General features: G+C 40.0%; 2 protein-coding genes across 5 annotated transcripts in view; both read left to right on the top strand.

The window, feature by feature from the left end:
• Window positions 1-4,925, top strand: part of LOC132989176 (forkhead box protein J3-like) — a 125,185-nt gene extending 120,260 nt beyond the window's left edge. For both annotated transcript variants that reach the window (XM_061056593.1, XM_061056592.1), the window contains one exon: window positions 1,865-4,925. In XM_061056593.1, coding sequence (XP_060912576.1) covers window positions 1,865-1,989 — 125 coding nt within the window. In that variant the 3' untranslated portion in view covers window positions 1,990-4,925. The remainder of the gene's footprint in view (window positions 1-1,864) is intronic.
• Window positions 4,926-5,942: 1,017 nt separating this feature from the next.
• Window positions 5,943-17,859, top strand: si:ch211-156j16.1 (uncharacterized protein LOC564557 homolog). Of its 3 annotated transcripts, none has more exons than XM_061056596.1 (5): window positions 5,943-6,378; window positions 12,959-13,357; window positions 14,290-14,398; window positions 15,167-15,209; window positions 16,061-17,859. In XM_061056596.1, exons 1-5 carry the CDS (start codon window positions 6,315-6,317, stop codon window positions 16,115-16,117), a joined length of 672 nt encoding a protein of 223 aa, XP_060912579.1. In that variant the 5' UTR covers window positions 5,943-6,314; the 3' UTR covers window positions 16,118-17,859. The 3 variants fall into 3 exon arrangements, with proteins under 3 accessions (XP_060912579.1, XP_060912577.1, XP_060912580.1); XM_061056594.1 differs by having other exon boundaries at window positions 5,944-6,378; window positions 15,167-15,215; XM_061056597.1 differs by lacking the exon at window positions 15,167-15,209 and having other exon boundaries at window positions 5,954-6,378.
• Window positions 17,860-22,027: the final 4,168 nt, after the last annotated feature.

Raw genomic sequence — 22,027 nt, 5'->3', positions numbered from 1 at the left:
CATTTGTTGCAAGTCAGCCAATGTGGTCGTGTTGGTCACTTGTTGAACAGCACACCCAAGCCAATCCCGCAAGTGTTCAATGGGGTTGAGGTCAGGACTGCAGGCAGGCCATTCGATCCTCTCCACTCCCAAATTGTGGAGGTAGTCTCCGATAAACCTTGCTCTGTGGGGGTGAGTGTTGTCATCTTGGAGGATAGAGTTCGGTTTGATTTGCATATTGTCCTGTAAACCTTGACTACAAATCTGTAGGAGATAGCCTACGGTTACTAAGTGCTGACAGGGTAAGGAAACGGTCTTCTTGTGGTGTTGTCTTCTTTAGACGCCTACTTTGCGGCCTGTCTATGACATCCCTGACATATGGAACTTGGCCTTCAGTTTGGAGATGGTCCTAGGGCTCACTCCAAATGCTCCAAAATGCTGCAGCTTGGTTGTGCGGGACACCGGAACGTGGTATGCTTGGAGCAGACACCAACTGACCACTGTAGCAGGGCCCATGCTCACAAGGGCTGCCAATCAGACACCTGATTGTCAGTACCTGGGGTATCAGAAGCTCGAAACAAGAGTCAATAGCAACAGCAGAATAAGCTATTTGGCATTGACAGAGAAGATTTGGCAAATTTTTCATGGGCGCAACCCACATACTCAGCTCTGCTGCTTATCCCAAAAATGCATGTTACTTACAAATGTGGCACCATTTAAAAGGGAAATGAACAGGCTTTCCAACGGCATGCAATTTAGTGCCAAGAAGCATTGTTACAACAAAGAAATAATCTACCAAACACAAATTTCCTTACTTTTTGTACGATGTTTATATCAACTTTCATCCATGATATGCAGCTTAATGTGCATGAGTATTGAATACTTTCAATACAATTCAATCAGAGAGACTTAGCAAATGCATGGTCCCAAAATAAAGTTGTATTTCCACCTAGTATTGCCCATACCAACTTACATGAATTATGGTCCCTTAACTAAAGATGTATTACAGACAAACTTATTGAATTAATTCATAGTGACTACAACATTAGTTAATGCAGTTAGTCATGCAAAAATTCATCATGAGTTATACATTAGTTCAGCATCAATTAAGTATAACATTTGTAATATTATTATGAAGTGTTACCTAACAGTGTTTATAGTAGTTATGGTGGTTCGTTTTTATAAAAAACATTAAAGCTGGTGGGGATCATTTAAAGTGTTTTTTTGTTACCACCTGTTGAATTTCTGAAATTGTCAGAATATTGCCAGAAAGGCTCAACTGCTTAAGTTAACTCACTTTTCATGGAAATTATTTTCTGTGATTGCTTTTATTTGGTGCTGAAGTTGCAGCAGGGTTTTGGTCTGATGCAGAATACTATGAAATGTCCACTACATAGGTACAAGATTTTCACTGTTATATGTTTTTTTTCTGCACTTATACCTTAATTATGCTGAATTTGCTCGAATTCTCATTATTTATATTTGTCTGAGGAGGATAGAAAGAAGTCTGGGTTACTTTGATAGACCGCTATAATTCCTTGAAAGTAAAATTACAGCATGTGCCATCAAAATAACTTAGATGCCAAGTTGAAATGTCTTAATTGGAGACATGGTGAACTGTTAAACACTGTTAAAAAATAGGGGGGGGGGGGGGGGGGGGGGTTCCAATCATGGTTGATACCCTTAGCAGGTTCAGGAGCTAAATAAAAAAATATAAGTTAGTTAGTTTTTAACCCCTTTTTTAACTGATAATAGACTGTATGATAAATACACATATATGTAATAATACTTAACGTAGTTGGTGTCATAGAGAATATGCACAAACATGTCAGTGTGTGTGTGTTACAGCATCTTGTGTATTATCTGCTACTCTCTCCATGTTTAGGACATCTCAGCCAGCTGAGCCAGCAGCAGCTACAACCCAGGCTGCCTCTGGGACACTTCCAGGTAAGACGCATGCTCACTGCAGATGACATCCAGGATGACTTTGACTGGGACTCCATCGTCTAAACTGACTTACTGCAAGAGACAGAGACTGCAAAAAGACGTGATGTCAGGTGAGGTATGATACTGGCCGACCTGCTCCTTTCACCTCTGAGAAAGTTACGGAAGACAATCGAACAGAAAATAAACTTTTGTGATCTTTTTGGCCTTTTTTTGTGGACATTGAGTATAAAGACAATCACTACAAAGTGACCAAGCCAAGCTGTAAACACACTGTCTAAAGCAAGAAAGACTGAAGCTTTCTGAATTTTCTTGTTTTGCACCAGTGCAAAGTGGCTTACAAGTGTTGTCAAATTGTCTCTGAATCATTTTATTTTTGGTTATTATTTTTGTTTACTTTAAAACTCAAAGTGTATGATATCTGCAGCCCCGTATCTCCAAAATCCATACAAAAAATCCTTCAACATCAGGCCTGACCTTTTCTTCTTTCTTTCTTTGTTTGCTTTGGGCCTTCACGACTACAGTAGAAAAGAGGATTTTTGACAGAGAAAAAACACGGTTTATCTGTTCAACTTGAATAGTAATGGCACCACCTTTTGGTTAAAATAGGCACCATATACAGTAGCTTCCTTTGCCTGATATAGTTCTATGCACCACAATCTGTTTGATCTTTCTCATCGCTTGATCACATTGGATACTTTATAGATTACTTTTTATATTTATTTAATCATTTTTATTTTTGTAAACATAGTGAATTAATGATGGGAAAAGCAGTTCTTTTCAGTGTACTGAATCAGTAGAATCAGTTCAGTAAAGTGATTCGTTCAAAAGATTCGTTCACCGAATCGTTCAGTACTTCTCTGCAGCTCTGCCTGCGAATCAGAATTTAATAAGCTGAAACACGGCCGAACGTTTAGTTCTGCTCGTGATCGTACTGAGAACAGCCGGTGGTGAATAATAAGCCAATGAGCTGAGATTTTAGTTGGATAAAGCTACAGTTTGCAAACTGAAAGCTGCTAAAACAATCACATTTATTTTCCCCGATCGTTCTGTTCAGGACATTCTGTACACGAATCACTCACTGACTGTCTGACTGAGAGGAAGAGAGAGACTCGGAGGCGGAGCTCCCGTTCAGTACGTTCAGTGAACGAATCACTCACTGAGCATGAGAACGACGTACTAGTACAATGAACAAGAGCCCTGGGTCTCAATTCTCTCGAAGTCGAGGAAGCACGGCACTAAATATTTTAATAACAATTAGGCTGGGTGTCGCGAAAATGTATGGGCCTGTTAAAGCAGCTTTCAGTTTGCAAACGTTATCGTGAATGACAATTAATTGAACTTAATACAGGCTACATGTCAGCAGAAAATATGCATGGAAATGAATATATCCTATGCCAGAACAGTTATATTTTAAATTATATAAGCAGGGCAAAAAAAATGATTTAAAAAATAATATTTAAAAAACAATAATAATTGGCTTAGACTGTTTTATGAGTCTCTCTCTTCCTCTCAGTCAGTTAGTGAGTGATTCGTGTCGGAGCTCCCGTTCAGTACGTTCAGTGAACGAATCACTGACTGAACGTGAACGTGTTTGAGACATGAGAGGGAGAAGTAGGGGCGGGCTTTAGCGACACAGAGCTCCCGACCGACTCCGTCCTGTTGGTTCAGTCACCACGTATCACTGACATGAAAGGGAGAGGGAGGGCGGGCTTTGAGCGACTCTTACGGTCTGGAGAGAGAGACACGAGACGGGAGAAAGGAGAGCGCAACTGAAGTTGAGAAATTAACAACTCTTTTCTGTAAGTGATTCAGTTCAGTTCGTTCACCCAGATGATTCGTTCGTTTTGAACGAATTGTTCAGGAACGACACATCACTATAGTGAATAGTGCCATGGTCTCAGGGTGTTACATTTATATAAAAAGTCAGACCAACATAAAGCCATTTACATCTCAGTATTTGATGTCACTGCATCTACTGTCAATGCTCACTTCATGAGGACAATGTCTGCTAAATTGGTGTTCAAAAGGTTTACAATTTTTACTTCTCAGTTTATAAGCTATCTGATATAAAATACTGATGAATAAGCTTTATCAGCTGCTCAAATATCAATCACAAGTACCATGAAATAAAACGCTGGCTAGACTTGGAAGTAGTCAACAATAATGCAGAGTTTTCTAAGATATAAATAGTTTTTTTAAGGTTTTAAACATTTTTGACATTTAAATTATGACTAGACATTGAAGGTCAGCAGCAATTAAAATAATCCTGATGTAGTAAAGGACAAGCAGTTTTTGCACAACAAATCTTGTAAATGAGATAAAGAGAAAGAAAGAAAATAGTGAACATTTAATTTCTTTGTTTAAGAGGACTTAACAAATAATAGTTTAGCAGAGGAGAAAGACTCATTGGAAGTTTCAAATGCCCAATTCTACTGTGATGTTTATTATTGTCCTTGTGTGCAATCCTCTCAGATTTTCTTTTGCCATACAGCTCCCTACAGCTAAAAAAATACACAAGAGACAGAAGTCATTTATTTGTATTCAGTGGGTACAAAGTGAATTATGGGACCCAAAAGTGCTCTTTGGTGTTAAAGATTTCATTGGTTGATGGAATGGTGAAAAAAAGTTCTCATTGACAAAAAAAAGAAAATACTCTTTATTATTGCCATGAAATGCTGTATTACAGTGACCAGCATATATATCTTGTATGTTTGTGCGTTGTCGTCCTTGTAGATAGCCGTATGATACTCCTATGATTGCCCTTGAAAAACAAGACTGATGAAAAGAGCAAAAAAAAACAGCAAAAGGAGAGAAAGTATTTTGTTATTTGTCCTTCAGGAGTCAAGGTTTGTATATATCTTCACTATAATGTAAAAAAGTCAGTAAAAAACGATGCCAATGGTGTTTTTGTGTCAGGGAAAATCTGTGTATGGGGGTTTAGCAGTTAAAATCCGTTTCAGTGTTTATTAAAATATTATTGACAATTTTTATTGCTATTACCTTGCGTTTGCTCTCTTCATTTTATCTCAAATTTGGTATGTTTGAGTTAAAAGTGTTATAAATCTAATGCTGGACAAGTTACTGTTTTACTAACGATAAAACTAAAATAGTGCCCCCGTAAGATCACGTTTTTTAGTTAAAAAACCCTACAGGAACAGGGATATTTTGGTAACCGAGATAACTTTCCTTCTTTGCTCTGTGCCGTCTTGTCCACTAGCTTGTTGTCCAACAGGTGTCAGTCTTGTGCCAAGTGACAGTTTTGCCTTCAATTGCATATAAACTCGGAAGACCACCCATGCTCACTATGTGAAAGTAACACAATGTTCTAACTGTATTTAGTGGTCCTTTTTTATTACAAAAAGTGCTTAAATAGCTGCTTTCTCTTGCTACTGTCTGTCAGCCACAGATGTAAGCTGTCACTTTCTTTGCAAGAACAAGATTGATGATTTGAGATATTAATACAGATGCTTATTTTATTCACTGATTGCATCAATCGTTTGATGGGTAACATGTAGTAAAGCTGTGGTCTATTTCAGAAACTGTCTTGGCTCCTAACTATGTGATTGAGGAGTACTCAAACAGCTCAACGATTTGTTTACATAAGGCTCAATCCATTCATAAAATGCTTGTTGCTTAAGTTTTTTTAATTGCATAAACTTGCCAGTTATATATTGCTGTGCCTGTCATGCGTTGATATATTCTGGCACCTCAACAGTCCACTTACCAGTGTTTCCTAGTCTGTGTTTGCGTGTGTGTGCTGCTGATATTGCTGGGTTTGCAAACAGGAGGGCTGGTTGTGCGGGGGAGAGGAGAGGGCGTCCTATAGGAGGCTGCACCACGAGGGCTGAAATCACCTAACTACCCCAATCCAGACAACCTCCTCCCAACCCAACCTGCCCCTTCACTCCTCAGCCCGCCCAGTCCACCACCAGTACCAGCACCCCTCCTCCACTGTAAGCTAACATACTCACGCACACACTCACTTTTCTCTCTCTTTCTGCATGCCAGTCCCCTTTTCTCGATCTCTCTCTCTCTTTCTCTCTTTCTCTCCCTCCCTCTACTTCCTCAAATTGGCCAGATCTCCCCTTCTCTTTACATCCCTCCAACACTCTTTTCCTCCAGCTGTGAGAGCAACCAGCCCGCCTTGGCCTTGCTCTTCTTCTTCACATCCATTGGTTTTAAAGGATCACAGGCCCGTTACTTTTACAAAAACTTCTCCTGAAGACTTTATTTTAAATAGTTGACTTTTAGTTTTTGGAAACTTAACCCTTCCCCCCGGAAAGGCTGCTTGGTGTGTGTCTGGCGTGTGCGAGGGCTCCGGTGTCTTGCTGTTTGCCCTGTGGGACTCCCCTAAAGGTTGTGACTGAAGAAGAGAAGATTTCACAACCATGAATGTTCAGCTGCTGCTCCTATTGGCCCTGGTTGGCCCTTTCTGTGCCTTCACACATGCAAGTAAGTGAACTTTCTGCCATCACCATCCTGCTGTTAGCACACTGTGTCCCCTCTCTTCCTCTGCCTCCATGTGCCCACACTACTCTTTGTCTGCTTAAGCCCTACTGATTGAACAATATCTTTATGGATGCAACTTTTTTAGAAAGTAAAATAATTTTAATTTTTGTATAAAACAAAATAAATTATTGAGTTTCTCTGCTATATAATTTGAAAAGAAAACATTGTTTTTATTGTCTTGTTAAATTGTAATTGAAAACCCTTTTAAAAATTTCAGACTGTATCTTGTCTGAGAATTTTTTTGGGTTATTTTACAGAGGTCTATTCAAAAGTTATTTTTTGTCTTTGTCTCTCCTGATATCTGTCTCTGTTTTTTTCACCACTACTGAGCACTGGACAGCAGAAAACATTTTTTTTTTTTTTTTTTATGCAAGGGAGAAATATGATGTCATAGCAAGAGCTCTGGTGCCTCACGTCTGTAATTTCTTGGCACTGGTAAAGAGAAGAAAGGAATATCCTTTGGAAGGCTCCCAAAACAGTACTCATTCACAGGGAGGGGAGGGATGGGATGGAAGGTCTGAAAACTGTAAAATACACCGTACACATTTATCTGAAAGCTTATCCCCTGTCTTCTCTCCCTTTACTCCTGTTCTCTCAGTTCTTTCTCAACTGAAACTTCTTTCTTCCTTTTGCTTTGATTTCTGATTTCCTTTTTGCATTTGCTCTCTCTTGCCTCTTTTTGTCACTGTATATATGTTTTCCATTTCTTCTTTTCTTCCTGCTTCCCTTCTGTGCCTTGACCAGTGTGTTTGCCTAGTAGAAGCAGAAGGCCGGGGGGGGGGGGGGGGGGGGGGAACCAGAGCTGGTTCTCGTGTGTGTATAAATAGAGAGTCTCTATATTTAAGAGTGGTCATATGGATGAGAGAGGAGCAGGACACGACAAGACAGAGAACACCCAGTACGTGATGAGCTTTAGGAGGCGCCCCACCCTCTTTCACCCACATGTTGTAAGCACGTGCAGCCGCCCTTTGGCATTTACCCATCTTTGGTGGGGTATCAAGCTTTACCACTTGAAATCCCCCTCTGCTCCCCACTTCTTCCCTTCGTCTCTGAACAGTCCTCCACCTTTCCCCAACTCTGCCACCTTCAAGCTTGATAGGTCTGGACCCTGGGAGACAGGGTTGCTGCACATGGGGGAGCAGAGAGGGACCGGGTCTATTTATATATAACAACCTTTACTGGTTAGAATTGGCTGACTCATTTTCATGGAGGTTTACTCTGAAACAGAAAGTTATTAAACTTTTAGAATAAATCTTGATTAATCCTTTTCAGATTTCCTATGAAAATGGAAACTCCTTCCACAAATGGGGTCTTTTGAATCCTCGTGCCTGCTTACTTAACAAGCAAACCTCATGTATCCTGTAAAACCCTCCACCTCCTCCCTTCTCCGTCCGGTCTCCATCTTAATGAGCTTTGTCTGCCTCTCTGCTCTTATAACATCCCGGTCACATCTGGCATCTGCAGGGAGAGGTCAATGGCCTTTGTCCATGCCCACCTCTAGAAATGAGTCAAATACTGCGCTCATACTACAAATATGAGACACATGTTGACAAAGAGACTGTTCGGAAAAAGCACTTCTCATGTCAATTTTGAATCATTTTCAGACAAAAAACAAACACACTTCGTCATAGTTTTTCTCCACAGAGAAAGAAACACAAGTTACTATAAAAAAAAAAGTCTGACTATTTTGGCTACCTAATACTGAAGTGAAAATAGTGCTTAAGAGTATGGCCCAAACTTCTCTGTAGACTGTTCTTTTATGTATGTTTCTAGTGTGTATATACTGTGGGTACTAACACAATGTTTCATATCTCTAGCACATAGGTGTTTGCAGGCTGAGGTGTGGTGTGGAGAAAGTTTAAAAAAAACAAAAACAAAGTCAGGCTGCTGACTAAGGAACACTTATACAACTGGGTGTGTGTTTAAGATGTGGGAGTTGGATTTGAAGGCCAGCAGAATAAGAAGTGCATAGATGTTTTCTTGATACAGTTGAAAGTCAGCTGTTTTGCTTTTATCTAGGATGTTACGGTTAATTTGAAAGAAAAAAAGAGAGTATTTTGGCATTTCTGTTGCATTTCATGTCATCTCCACCCTGGCGCATTACATTTTAATGATACTGACTTCAGACCTTTTAAACCTTAGACTAAAGGCCCACTTGATTAAGGTTAGGATGATTTTCTGCTTCTAGCAATTGAGTCCAGATGGAACCTGCTGCATGCACTGGATCTTACTTAGACCAGGAGGAGAAAACACAGCCTTTCTTCTACTTACAGGGATAGTTCGGTATTTTTGAAGTGGGTGAGATACTTCTCAATAGTAAGTTTATTAGCTACCAGAGATGTTGGTCAGCTCAGCCCCAGTGAGAATACGGGATATACTTTGTAGCAGACAGGTACGTTTGCTCCATGCTGTATTGAAAAAAATCACAGCGTTTTGCATTTCCTCTTGCAAGCCCCTTTGTTTTAGCACTTCTTCAGCACACTATAAGGTGTTATTCCTCCGGCAGCATACTGATCAGCTGTTCAGGTCTATAGTGTATGACTCAACTTAAAGGGGACATATTATGAAAAATCCACTTTGACAGTGTTTTTGAACATATATTTGGGTAACCTGAGTGTCTACCGACCCACAAAATGTGAAATAAACCCATCCAGTCCTTTGTTTGTAGTCTGCATAAGTCTTACAACACACAGAAAAGTTCCCTGTTTCAAATTTGCTCAACTTGTGATGTCACAAGTTGGATTTAGGTAAAAAAAATCCCCTCCTCTGACATATCCACCATGGACTCCACCCCCAGCCTAGATCAAAACTTTTGTACAGGTCGGCCATTTTTATTCTCGCTAGCGAAGGAGTGATGTCTACCGTGAAAACTCACCGTGGGTGGGCTCATTGCATTAAAGAGACACACACACCAAAACGGAGCGTTCTCAGAGAGCTGGTTTATACAGGGTCACAAACCTCCTCGGGTGCTTGATTCATGTTATATTTTGACCAAAGCACAGCACAGATGTTTAGACAACAGGGGACTGTTTGAAAAGTTATAAAAAGGGGTATAATATGTCCTTTTTAAATTTTGCTGTGAAGACTGATAATTATGTTGTGAATTTTAATGTCACTACATCCCAGTTTGAGATCATGTGTTATTTATTATAATTAATAGGCTAACCTATCAATGATTCAAGATTTTCCAGCTCACACAGCATAGTAGGCTAATGGAGATAAAGTTTGATTTTCTAGCTCAGTTTTCCTCCTCAACAACTGACACTTGTATGTTTTTATCACGTAAACATGAGGACCATGGTTGTGCCTTCATGTGTCTAACAGTATGAGCCGAAAAACGTACTTTGTAGAAAATTTTAATTTGTAAACTTTGAAGAAGATCCATAAAAACCTCAGCATTCAATACGGCAGGGAGCTCTGCTTGGTGAGACACGCAGATTGCAGGCATTTGTGAGTCACTGGTAATACTTAGTTTAGATGCAATACTTAGTTTGGCTGTATTTGTTGTCTCTTTCAAAGCCTGCAGAACAAAACAGCTGATCTGTGCATTGCAGGTGGAAGATCCCGTAGCCTATGTGGTGTGCCGAAGTAGCTCTAAAGGGGCTTGTTAGCGTAAAAGTAAATTGCTGATTGTTTTCAGTATAGCGTAGCCTAAACTTAAACCCAACATTGTTTTTCACCTCTGATTTTCCTAAAATGAGCTAAATTAAGAGGAGCAAATGCAATCTGTTTGTATACCCTTCTTCAGTGCCAGCACTGAATAGAGGGGCTGAGCTGACCGACATCTCCGTTGGCTAATATATTTACTGTTGACAGGAGACTCGTACAACCCCACTTTAAATATACTGCACTATCCCTTTAACCCACACATCACATTTGCCTCCTCTGGCGCTGCAAAAACATTCCTTGCTGGCAAAGGTGGACTCGAACACTCCCTTACACCATCTGTAGGGGCCCTCACCCTCCTACACAGGACTGGATTAGCGGCCGTCTCTTTGTTTCACACATAGATGTACACACAGCTGAGGGGCCTATATGACAGCTGATTGTGATCGTAATGGAGGGAAGCTGCTACCCCCTCGTATAGGCCTTCCATCCTACAGTGTTTTTTGCTGTGACCCTCCCTAATTTTTTATGCCAAGCAGGAGTGATGCCTGGCATGGGAGGCCTCCACTTCCATCTCCCAGTGTTTAGCTTTATAACTTCACCTCTACTTCTACATTAAATCATTGTATTCCTGCCTGCCTTTTAAACCACCTGTCCCTCTCTGAAACCTATCTTCACAGATGCTGTCATTGCCACTTTTTGTGCTCTTTTTGTGTATTGTTTCTTTATCTTTTTTCCTTCGTTTATGTGTCAAATTAAAAACATTAAAGCAAAAATTATTATTAAATTATTATTAAAAAACTATTAATAACTTTTGGTGAATTAATACTTTGATGCCCATGCAATAGGGGAGGGCATCCTTTTACTGTTACATGCACATACAAACAATAACAGGCAGAATGAACTCATTGGCACTTGTTAACACTTGTTGAATAGCAGGGTGATTTCAGGCTTTTTTGTGCTCCACTTTGAAACAGATGCAAGAGAGCATGTGTGTTCTAAATTATGTAATGGCAAGTAAAGTGACCTGGGTTCTCCACCAAGCATTTGGAATAACAAGGCAGACGCCACAGTTACGTAAACGTTCCTCGGTCTAGGATTGAAAGAGTAAAAAAGAAACACGAACTGCTTCTAACTCTGCTCTGCTTTGACTTGCATAGGGGTGCATGGAGCTGAGTTTCATTGCAATGCCTCTTGAGATTCCAGGTTTTAATGTGTTTGATTATCATCAGACAAATGAAGACATCAAGGGTGACAAAGGCATACCTGAGTTTTATGATGTTAACATATGGAAAGAGTCTGTGTTTTTGATTTGACTTACCTACCTGTATAGGTAGAAACCTAACCCTAACCCAGCTTCTGGGGTCCTGTTCTGGATCAGTCCCTCTTCTAAGGCCCTTCTCGGGATTCAAAAAGCACAACTAAAATACACCCATGCTAAACACTACACACTGAGACTTCTTGCTGTGAGCCCAGACTGAAAACCATAGACTCACTTAGTTCACAATGAAATAGCTGTAAGACTCAGTACTGCTTCCTCAGAACTTCCCTCTAAATCTCTTGCTCAGCCCTTCTGCTCTTTCTTTCTTTCTTTCTTTCTTTCTTTCTTCTCTGCTCTTCTTCTCTCCATGGATTCAGCCCTCTCAAAACATTCAGCAGCAACAAACCTCTCCTTGGGAGTGACAGGGTCATGTAGAAGAAGGTGGACAAGTAGTATATTAAAAGGAGAAGACTGACTGCTGCAGGACCACTGTTTTATTCACTCATGCAGCTGATCATCAGCATGATTGGGAGGAAATCAAAGATAATTGTGGTAACAGTAGACATTATAAAAGGTTGAGGGGACAATTAAACATATAGCATTCATAGCCATACTCTGTGAAGTACAGACCATTTTATCATCACTAACAGACGTTTAAAAAAAACAGTGTGTGACCTTGAAAAAGCCCCTTCAGTGCTCTGCTTTTTTTTGTTATATTTACCACTCAAGTTGTTGTTAGACAAATCCAGCTATTCAGGGTTCCTTTTTACTTCTGTATAGTATTTTCTGTGATTCTAAGAACACAGACAGATTATTATGTCACACTCTTAGATTAGAAAAATAGAAAAGATGTGCTCCTGATTTAAAGTTTTTAGGGATAAGAAGACTTCCCTGAGAAAAGAAGCAATTTCAGTTCAACATCTTGTCTATGGAAATGTTAACTGTAGACCGTAATTTCAATGCCACGCTGAAATCTACCTCCTTGATTTTGAAGCAGTGCTGTCCACTCTAAGCCCTTAGTTGTGGCTGGGAGGATGTTGTATGTGGGGAGATAAATCTCAGCATTTTGCAGGGAAATTATTAGGTTGAACCCGGCCTACTGCATAGTCAAGACCACGATGAAAGACCAAAGGATAAATGTGTGTCTTTATACAGTTGCCTGGTACACAATGGAAACCTCTGACATTCCTGCAAATTTCTCACATGATCAGGCGTTTCCCCTGCAACTCCACCCTTTAATGACTGCACGTGTACTGTCACAGGGTTAACAAGCACTTTCACGCTTTCCAAATGTGTTGGCTGCTGTCGCAAGCAGCTGGCTCACAGGAAATAAGGCAGAGGATGTGGCATGCCAGTGCTCTAATGTAGAGCCTGGAAGAAAGGGGAGTTACACTTTATGAAATCACGTTGTGTGCTGGTCATTCTGTCACGGTAGCCATTTGCCAGTGTTGCTTGAGAGTGTGAGAAAGAGGAAAGGTCATGTTAACTTTATTTCATTATGTTATGAAGGAATCTATACATTTACATTGACATTGTTTTTATAAATCCTCACAGACTGGGAACCTTTTGTGTCAATTTATATTCTGTCCTGATTGAACAGACTGTTTTTATATAGTTAAACCTGCATTTGAACCTATATCTCCTCTCTCTCCTCAGGTCCCACAGAGATCCCTACAGAACTTTATGTTGCAGTCACTGAGGCTGCACCAGAAGCCATCCCTGAGCCTACAGTGGCTCAAAAAGAAGAGCTCACTGTTTTCACTGCTCCTCCAGCAACCGAACCAGTGGTGGACCCTGAAGAAGTAACAGAAGCACCTGAAGCAAAAGAGGTCACAGAGGCTGCGTCTCCTGCCCTTACAGAGGCGCAAATTGCCGAGACAGAAAACCCTATTGCTGCTGCTACTGAAGCCCTAGAACCTGCTATCACTGATGCTCCTGCTGCTCAGACAGAAGCTCCTGAGGCTCCCACTGAGGCAGAAGAGGTCACTGTTGAGGTGACAGCAGCTGCGGGGGTAGAAACGAATGAAGAAGTGGTGGTTGAGGAAGACCCTGAGGGTGAGAAATTAGTGGGATGTGTACCAAGGAATTGAAAAGGTGGTCAGTTTAAAGTCTGGTGTGATTGTTGAGTGATATAAACATTGTAGAAGGGGCTCAATTGGACCACCTAACCTCCAACCCAAACATCTATTGAAAAATCTAAATCTGGTGTCCTGTTTCTCCTTTAAGACTCCATGACCAAAAAAGAGAAAACAAAATATCAGATAAGGGATCAATAAGTCAGGAAATTGTTAACACAATTAATGAAAAGGGGAAGGCAGTGATTCTCCACAAGGCTTTCGTTGAGCCAGCCAATGAAAAATAGAAATCCACTAGGGGTTGTGGGTCAACATTCTGGCATTAAAAGCCTGAATTTTCAGATATAACGTGCCCTCCTGTCAGTCAAATAAACCACTCTCTTTATTAGCCTTAATATAATCAAATGAATAGGTTTTTTAAAAAGTATGAATTTTATGTGAAGGTTTGAATGTTAATATTAGCTCTAAAAGGGATTCCTTGTTTTTTTTTTTTTTGGAGCCAGTCCCAGGTGGATACTTAAGGAACTGCAGTTTATTTCCCCTCCACATTAGCCTTCTTTTTCAACACTGGAGGTTGCAGCTCTGTCTAAACATATAGTACATTTTAGTCGAGAAGAATCAGCATTTCCTTATTTTTGGCAAACACAGTCTGTAACAGCTATGAATTCTTAAAGGTACAAAAGGTGGATTGGTTTGCAGCCAGCCCCTATGGCAGGTAGGAAATGTTATTTTTCAAACAAGGAGGTAAAACCTTTCCTTATCCACTCTACAATCACCAACTGCACTTAAAAATACTTTTAAACGTAACATGTATGTTACTAATATTAATGTTAAAATGACCCATAAAACTTTTTTTTTACTGGTCTACATAAAACATCAAAATAGTTTTCATTCACAAATTCTGTTCCACAGAGGTCCTGAGTTCTGGCCAAGTAGTCGGCATTGTGATTGGCGCTCTGTTGGCAGTGGTCATCGTCATCGCCGTAGTGACAGCTGTGGTGAGAAGGATGGGCAAATACTCGTAAGTACCTCTTCTCTACTTCTGAATACACATATAAACACTCACAATGCTTGAATCCATGTTAATGTGAATCCATGTTATATTGTGCAGTGAGTCATCACTTCTGGCTTCCTTAAATATGGAGTTAAATAGCCTGAGCTTTGAGTCGTCACTGACACATTTAGTTATTAAATAACACAGGCAGTGATGTAATGGCTGATAGATAGTATAGGTAATCTGCGTGATAAGTTGGTAGAGTTAATGCAAGAGTGAAAATAGGATATGCAAATCAGTTAGAAACATATGTTTATTATGCTCTTTCTTTATGCAGACATAACTTTAGTATGTTCTTAAATGATTGCTATAATGTTAGTTACAAGTGTTTACAGTAATGTTAATATCCTGTTATCAGGTATGCCACCTAGGGGGTGCTGTTCAGGCAGGAGTTAGCTGGGTAGGGGAGAAGAAGAGAGGGGAGAAAGGAATGGAATGTACCGTGCGTCGTAGAAGCTGACTAAAAGTTATGAGAAAGACCCAGAACGTGTTTGGACTGATTTATTCCTGCACACACATCCACGTCGCTTACATGAATTCTGTTTGATAAGATGACCTCTATCCAAAACACAAACTTTAAAACAATGATTGCAGGCCATTGTTAAACATGTTTTAATAGTTTCCTTTCCTTATGAAAATAATAGAGGTGCGGTTAAGTGACAATATTCCTCCCTTGTGAGGATACTGTCATGCGCTGCATGCCTTCTTAATGATGAATGTTGTTTTGTGTCACAGGTCTCAGAAGAACAAAAAACCTGCGAAAAAAGACAGCATTTTGGTTTCTGTAAATTTCTACGTTTCAACCTTTCTGCTAATCTTTGTAACACATGTGCCTATGTTGATCCTAATTCACAGTCGTGTAACCCCCCCCCCAACCCACCACCACCACCACCTTCCAAAATTGTGTTGATGCTTTCACTGACATTCAGTGCCACAGCTATAGAAGGAAAATTGTGTATTCATGGTGACAAGTGGCCACTATGACCTTGAAAGTGTTTAACAACTCAGTGTGTCTGTTTGTGGCCAATGTTCATCAAGCTGACTGCTTTTATATAAGTAGCTTCCCATGAAGATAGGGCTCTGTGTTTGTCAGAGGTGAAGCAGCATCACAAACAAATCTGTTTGGTTTTTCGTCTGACGAACTAGTAATAAGTCTTTCTGTGATAATTTTGGTATTTATAAATGGTTTATTTACAATTATCGCTATAATATCTTAATTTACTACTGTATAGCTTCATTTTAAAAGGGTTAAATGTATTCCTAAAAACTAATCTTTTCTTCTTTAAAAAAATAACCTTGCTTTCAAAAATAGTGTATTTCTTTTGGATTTGATAAATACACCTCATATTATACTTGTATAGTTTATTTTTGGTTTATTTTCCTACTTTTCCTACATCTTTCAATTAGTCCGAAAACAAGATTTTTTATCCCCACCCATTTTGTGACAACCTATGTGTCCCCTAACAATAGAGAAAAGTATTTAAAAGATGAAATTACACTAAATGCCCAGATGAATTACTTTGAAATAAAACACGTCAGATATTCTTCCTACTGTTAACACAATTATCGGACTTTTTCAACCACCATTGAACTCTTTATTTACTCTTTTTTTCTTCTTTTTCTTCACAGCCCTTGAGGAAAAAGTCTTCCAAGCAGCAAGAGCGCCCAAGGTTCTGGAAATTCTGAACTACTGACCTGTGACCGATCATGAAAAAACAAGCACAATACCAGAACTAGACAAAATCTAACCAGGACTCTGGGCTGTTGCCAAAAAAGGGGGAAGCAAGACTCTTGTGTGATTATGTATGTATTGTATGTAAGGCAAGAGGGTTAAATGAGCAAACATCACCTCCCCCATAAACTCCTTTACCCCCTCTGCTGATATAAAAAGCTCTGTCTTCCCTAACTGCCCATCAGAGAAAATAAAACAAGGTGACTGCCGGATGTCACAATAAGAATCAGTCTTTTTCAAATGCATTTTGATAAATAAAGAGGGAAATATCAGTGTTTTATCTATCATCAATGGCTAAAGTCACATCATTAAGGGCGTACTCACACTAGGCAATCTGTACTGTGCCCAAGCACTCTTGACCCCCATAAGTCCAGTTCGTTTGACTACTGTGAGTGATCCAGGTACACTTCCTTGGCCCTGGCACAGTTGAAATAGGTGTGCTTCGCCATGGTGCAGATGTGGACTTGACATATGAAGGGGGGCAATCATGCTTCGGCGCAGTACGGTGCAACTGGGCCCAGTGTGAGTGCACCCTTAAAGAGCTACCAATTCTGATTTGCATGGAAGTTTGAGAGGACTTGTAAAGGGGAAAAAACTGCCCAAATTTAATTGAATTAAACACAAAAGATTGTGGGAGAAGGAACCAAAGCAGGAGAGACCGTTTCAAAATTCCACAGGGAGTATACACAATGCAAGGGGACAACATAGTATACAGCAAAAGACTTTCTCATCTGTTGCAGTTGTAAAGGCTAACTATATTATATTATGAAACACACAGTACAAACAGGCAGCCTTTGGCTATTCTTAAAGCTATGAGACCTTTAGATCCCCCCTGTGCACCAATACAAACCCTTTCTCACAGAAACCCTCATATGTTGGCCAAATGTATAAAGCACCATATGCAGAAGTTTTTCTGACATTACACTTTGACACTCTGAGGGCAAGCAGGGGGCTAACAGAAAAAAGGCACCCTCATAAACAAGAGTAACGTGACATTCTGCCCACTTTAACACTGACATATAAAAACCTAATACATATCTGTGAAATTTAGCAGAAGGGTTTGTGCCACTGTTTCTGGTATTCGGCTAGATAGTTGGAGGATTTTAAGTTTTGAAGTGCATTAATAATGTGAATTGACTGTATTTTCTAACTGCCAACCCATTCCAAAAAGAACAACTTTGTTGACTTCTGGCTTGTTCCTTATGAAGGCTTCCATAGCCATTGGTTATTAGACATAGAAATAGCATTGTCCTTACAATGTATTCATAGTAATTCGGCTGATAGTTAGATTACCAGAACAGCATCCAGGCTTTATATTTAGCTAACCCGAGATTGAGTGCAGAGGATGACGTTTTACAGTTGCACTTAGTTTTAGTGCACAGTGTTAGGCAGCAATGCCCCCTTTTGTTATTATTGCAACTGTAAGTGTGCTAAGTGGGTGTACAATTAATTAAGTGTCAGACTAGCTCTGCTTGCTTTACAAATTTGTTTAATATGGCACTGATTGAGTGTTGTAATATTTAATGAACAGGCTTTAGACACTGCAAGTGTTTGCAACGATGTTTTGTTTCCCCAACTTCTTCTTGCTACATTTGATCAGTTCTACGACTTTAATGTATTATGTCCCATTTGTTTGAACCCTTTTAATTTAATTGCAGTGTTTCATGTTCATACTGTTTCAATAAAAAAATTGAAAACACTCCATATAATGTGTCACTGAATTGTAAGAAAGCTTCTCATTTGAGCATTACAATATTTCTGAATAGATTTTTTCTTTTTAATTAGATAAACATAGTCACCATGCAGTTAGCTTTCTTGAGCACCACTGTATTCAGTCTCGAGACAGAGAACAATATTTGTTAAAAAGAAAATCTCAACACACTTATTGTCTTTATCTAGGTGCAGCTCACACACAGGGGCACATTCCAGTCAGTCCTCTCTGATTGGCTTGTTCAATTATTGCTCAAGTAAATGCTTCAAATAAATACTCTTCCTTTTCCTCTATGAGGCAAAAAGCACCCAATCGGGGGAAACGTCAGACCTGAGTTTCGGGTCTTGGATTTGGAAAATCTTTATTGTCCCCTAGGGGCAATTTGGTTTGCAATAGAGGTCCATACAGTCAATACATCCATAATAAACAGCACAATGACATAAATACATACATGTGAAACATAACTACCATGGATATCACCATTGGTTGGTTGAGCCCTTTGACGGTTAGGTGCTTCTTTTTTCATGTCAAGATGTGGACTTTTTCCTTCTCTGCTGTTAAGTTGAGGCATTGCTCCAATAGAAGGTTGTGAGCCGCACAGAGATGCCCTGTGTCTTGCTTGCTTGCTCTACTCTGTGTTGTTTAAGGCAGCAGCCCAACGCCCACCACCGCCTCTGCCCCACCAGTGGGCTTAAAAGCTCTCTTTAACTCACTCTCTTGCCTCAGACTTCTGAGAACAATGGAGTCTTTTGAGAGGGACAGATGTAGAGGCAATGGGCTATGGCTGAAGCTGATACCCAGCAGCCCCTCACTCCCCCTTAGCAAGGGGGAATTCTGAACAATTACAACAGGGCAGAGTCACTTCCTGGGTGGGCATCAATCATGTGTGTTATCTCAATAAAACACATCAGAGACCTTAATCACTAGTGTAGCCTTCCCCATGCTGAAAGATGGTCTGGCTCTGAAACTGATGTTTCACAGAGTTTTATTTGAAGTAGTTTCCTTTACATTTCAAACTGAGTAAAAACATTGTGAGAACTCACGCCTCAAACAGCTGGGTGCTTTATCAAAGGATATCACTAATATTTACCATATTTAACACACATGTAAGCAGTTTTCACTGTGTCTTTAGACGGTCCTTTTACTTTCACTTCCTGTCATTTTCCTTTCAAAATAAGAGCATCTGTATTTTTGATGTAACTGACAGGAACATATCACATAACCTTAAGAGATACTTTTCAAATTAAAATACAACAGACTTCTGAGTCATTTACACTCCCACCAAATCTTGAGTGATAATTAGAACATTGTGGGATGCATAAACAAGAAAGATTTACTCAAAACGACACAAAAAGGTTCACAAAATACTGAAAGTCATATCATTTGTATGACTCTATTAGATTGTCCATACATTCTTGAAATCCTTCAAACTATAAAGGATATGGTGGTGGAGAGAAGAGGACTGTCAAACAGCTTCTGAACTGGGCTTTCGACGATAGATGGCTTACTAGAAAGCTGTCCCTTTTCACCCTCTTCTGGTCTCTAACAGGAATCTTTACTCTTCTTTCAAGTCCATCTTTATCAGTCACTGTCTCTACAACTTTAGCCAACCTCCACTCATTCCTTGAAAGATAATCCGCCTTCTCCATGACTATATTACCAACCTCCTGGTTCAAAACTGCTCCGCAAGATGGCTGCATCTCTTGCATGTGTACATGTCCTCTCTGATGAACCTGCCTGCTGGTAGTAAGGCTACAACAGGTTTCATGGTGAGTAGGTGATAGGGCGTTATTGTTTCACGACTATCTTGATGACTTAGTTGACTGTGAGTGGACGACTGTTCACAATAGCCATTGCCTTGTAAAAGAATATCCGCAGAGAGTCATCGTCAAGTCTGCCTGATGAGAGTGAGAGAGTGGCACAAAGAACATTCCTTACTGCACTGCATCCTGCAGATTATTTTTGGCTCCAACAAAATGAGTCCCTTGATCACACGGTATTTGACGCACAGATCCTCTTAAGGTGAAGAAACAACAAAGGCTGTTAATGTGTTTTGGCTGTGGGAACATATCTCCACTGCTGAGGAGTTGTGCTGAGGTGTATCTTCTGTATTCTATTTGACACAAATGTGTGGCAGCGAAGTGCCTCATTATTGATTTACCCTAGAACTACTTTGGAGTCTGTCCTAAAGTATTCATCAGTGTCTTTGAGGTCAAACTCCTCCTTCAGGGTGTTACTTTATGAAACTGGAACCACTGCAGCCATGAGCTCTAACCTTGGGATTGTTGTGACCTTAATGGGAGCTACTTTGGATTTAGCTATAACCAGAGCACAATGAACCCTTTCATCTTCATTAACATGTCTCAAGTATGAACACTGGCCGTAACCAAATATGATTGCGTCCAAGAAGTGGTGTAGCTCTCTTCTCAACACGCGTACAAAGTCAGTTGGCACATTACAGCGAGGAATGCTGATTTTTTTTCGCAAGATCACATTGCCAGCGTTCCCAAACTGGAACGAGGAGAGGGTCGTCCCATCCTGTGCCATGTCGACACATTACCTGAAGTACCTTTTTTCCAACGAGCAGGAAGGGAGCAACTAACCCCAGCGTATTATAAATGGAGGCCACTGTGGATAGTATCCCACGACGGGTTGCGGGCTGATCTTTCAAGCATATCTGAAATCTGAAAGTGTCAGATTCAATGTGCCAATGGATCCCTAAGGCTCTCAAGGTAGAATCTTTGAAGGAAAGGTTAAGAACCTTCATTCATTGGTGCGCTCAGAGGGTGGGATACTTTGTGGAACTGATTTGTTGTTGATAAACTTGTCAGACCACCAGAAGCAAAGTTGTAGTTTTCATCCTTTAGCAATTTAGCAAGGGGATTGAGTCGGACAATAGCTTGTAGCTTAGGGAGGAAGGGTCTCTCTTTAAAAGGTAGTGGCATTTCATAATGTCCACAAGTGTTCCCTTGAATACCTTCTTCCAAAATGTTCAGGAAGAGGATGTCATTCTGAGACAGAGGTCCTTTCCGAAAAGCCACAGTTCAGTATTGAGTGCACACTTTTCAGTAGGGGGTTTCAGTAGACTGAACCCTCGTGGTCATTCAGTATGCATTTTTTGGGTCCACCTCAGTATACTGATCATTTCAGCATGGATGCTTACTTTCAGGTTTTGTGCAGTATGGTTTGGATGCATTCTTTCAGGAAATTTGTTGTATTTTAACACACACAAAGCTATGCAAAATGAAATGTAAAACGTCACTTCACGCGTGCCTCCAAATCAAAACAAACAAGGATGGGGAAAAAAAACGAAAATGGTAATGTGCCTTTCAAATGTAAAGTTATTAAATTGTTTTGTTTTATTTAATGAGCCATCGAGCATATCACATCTGAGTTGGAGTGTCAATAACATGAGGCGGGCTAATGCAACACTTCCACACCGAATGAAGAGACGAAGTAGGAACAAATATTGGACTACTGTGCGCTCCTACTGAACAGTAGGTCTTAACAGTATACAGCACGGATAGAAGGAACTGTCTACGGACATTTACTGCTCAACCATGGAGACATGCAACATACAAGTACAGACACACCACTTACACAAACCACACAGTTTAATGTTAATTTAATTTCAGATCTGATTTTGGAAAAGAAATTCATCAGCTGACTTAAAAGCAAATGTAGTTAGTAACCATAACATTCATAGAAATACAGTATATTGGAGTCAAAAGTACAATATTTGTCAAATGTAATGTAGTTAAAGTAATACATTTCCCACCAAAAAATACTTAAGTAAAGTACAGTTACTAAAATGTTTTACTTAAGTACAGTACTCAAGTTTACTTTGTTACTGTCCACCACTGATTACTGTATCTCTTCATCCCACATTCCTCGACCTATACCCTTATCCCTTAATCCCACATCGCTTGACTATACCCTCATCCCTTAATCCCACATCGCTTGACTATACCCTTATCCCTTAATCCCACATCGCTTGACTATACCCTCATCCCTTAATCCCTTGACCTGACCCTTAACCTCATCTCTTCATCCGAACATCCATTGCATTGACCCTTATAATCTTCCTTTCATCCAACCTCACTCATCATTTTGATCTCTGCCATGCATAAAAAAATTAACTATTCTAAATCCA

The sequence above is a fragment of the Labrus mixtus genome, chromosome 15 (assembly GCF_963584025.1).
Source record: "Labrus mixtus chromosome 15, fLabMix1.1, whole genome shotgun sequence".
Taxonomy (NCBI): Eukaryota; Metazoa; Chordata; class Actinopteri; order Labriformes; family Labridae; genus Labrus; species Labrus mixtus.
The sequence above is the reverse complement of the archived record's forward strand: the minus strand, read 5'-3'. Positions and strand labels throughout refer to the sequence as shown.

Excerpts from the sequence above, each read along its gene's own strand:
- si:ch211-156j16.1 (XM_061056594.1), top strand. The coding sequence starts at position 6,315 with ATGAATGTTCAGCTGCTGCTCCTATTGGCCCTGGTTGGCCCTTTCTGT. Across the intron at positions 13,358-14,289 it reads GGTTGAGGAAGACCCTGAGG|AGGTCCTGAGTTCTGGCCAA; the intron begins GTGAGAAATTAG and ends TCTGTTCCACAG. Across the intron at positions 15,216-16,060 it reads AAGACAGCATTTTGGTTTCT|CCCTTGAGGAAAAAGTCTTC; the intron begins GTAAATTTCTAC and ends TTTTCTTCACAG.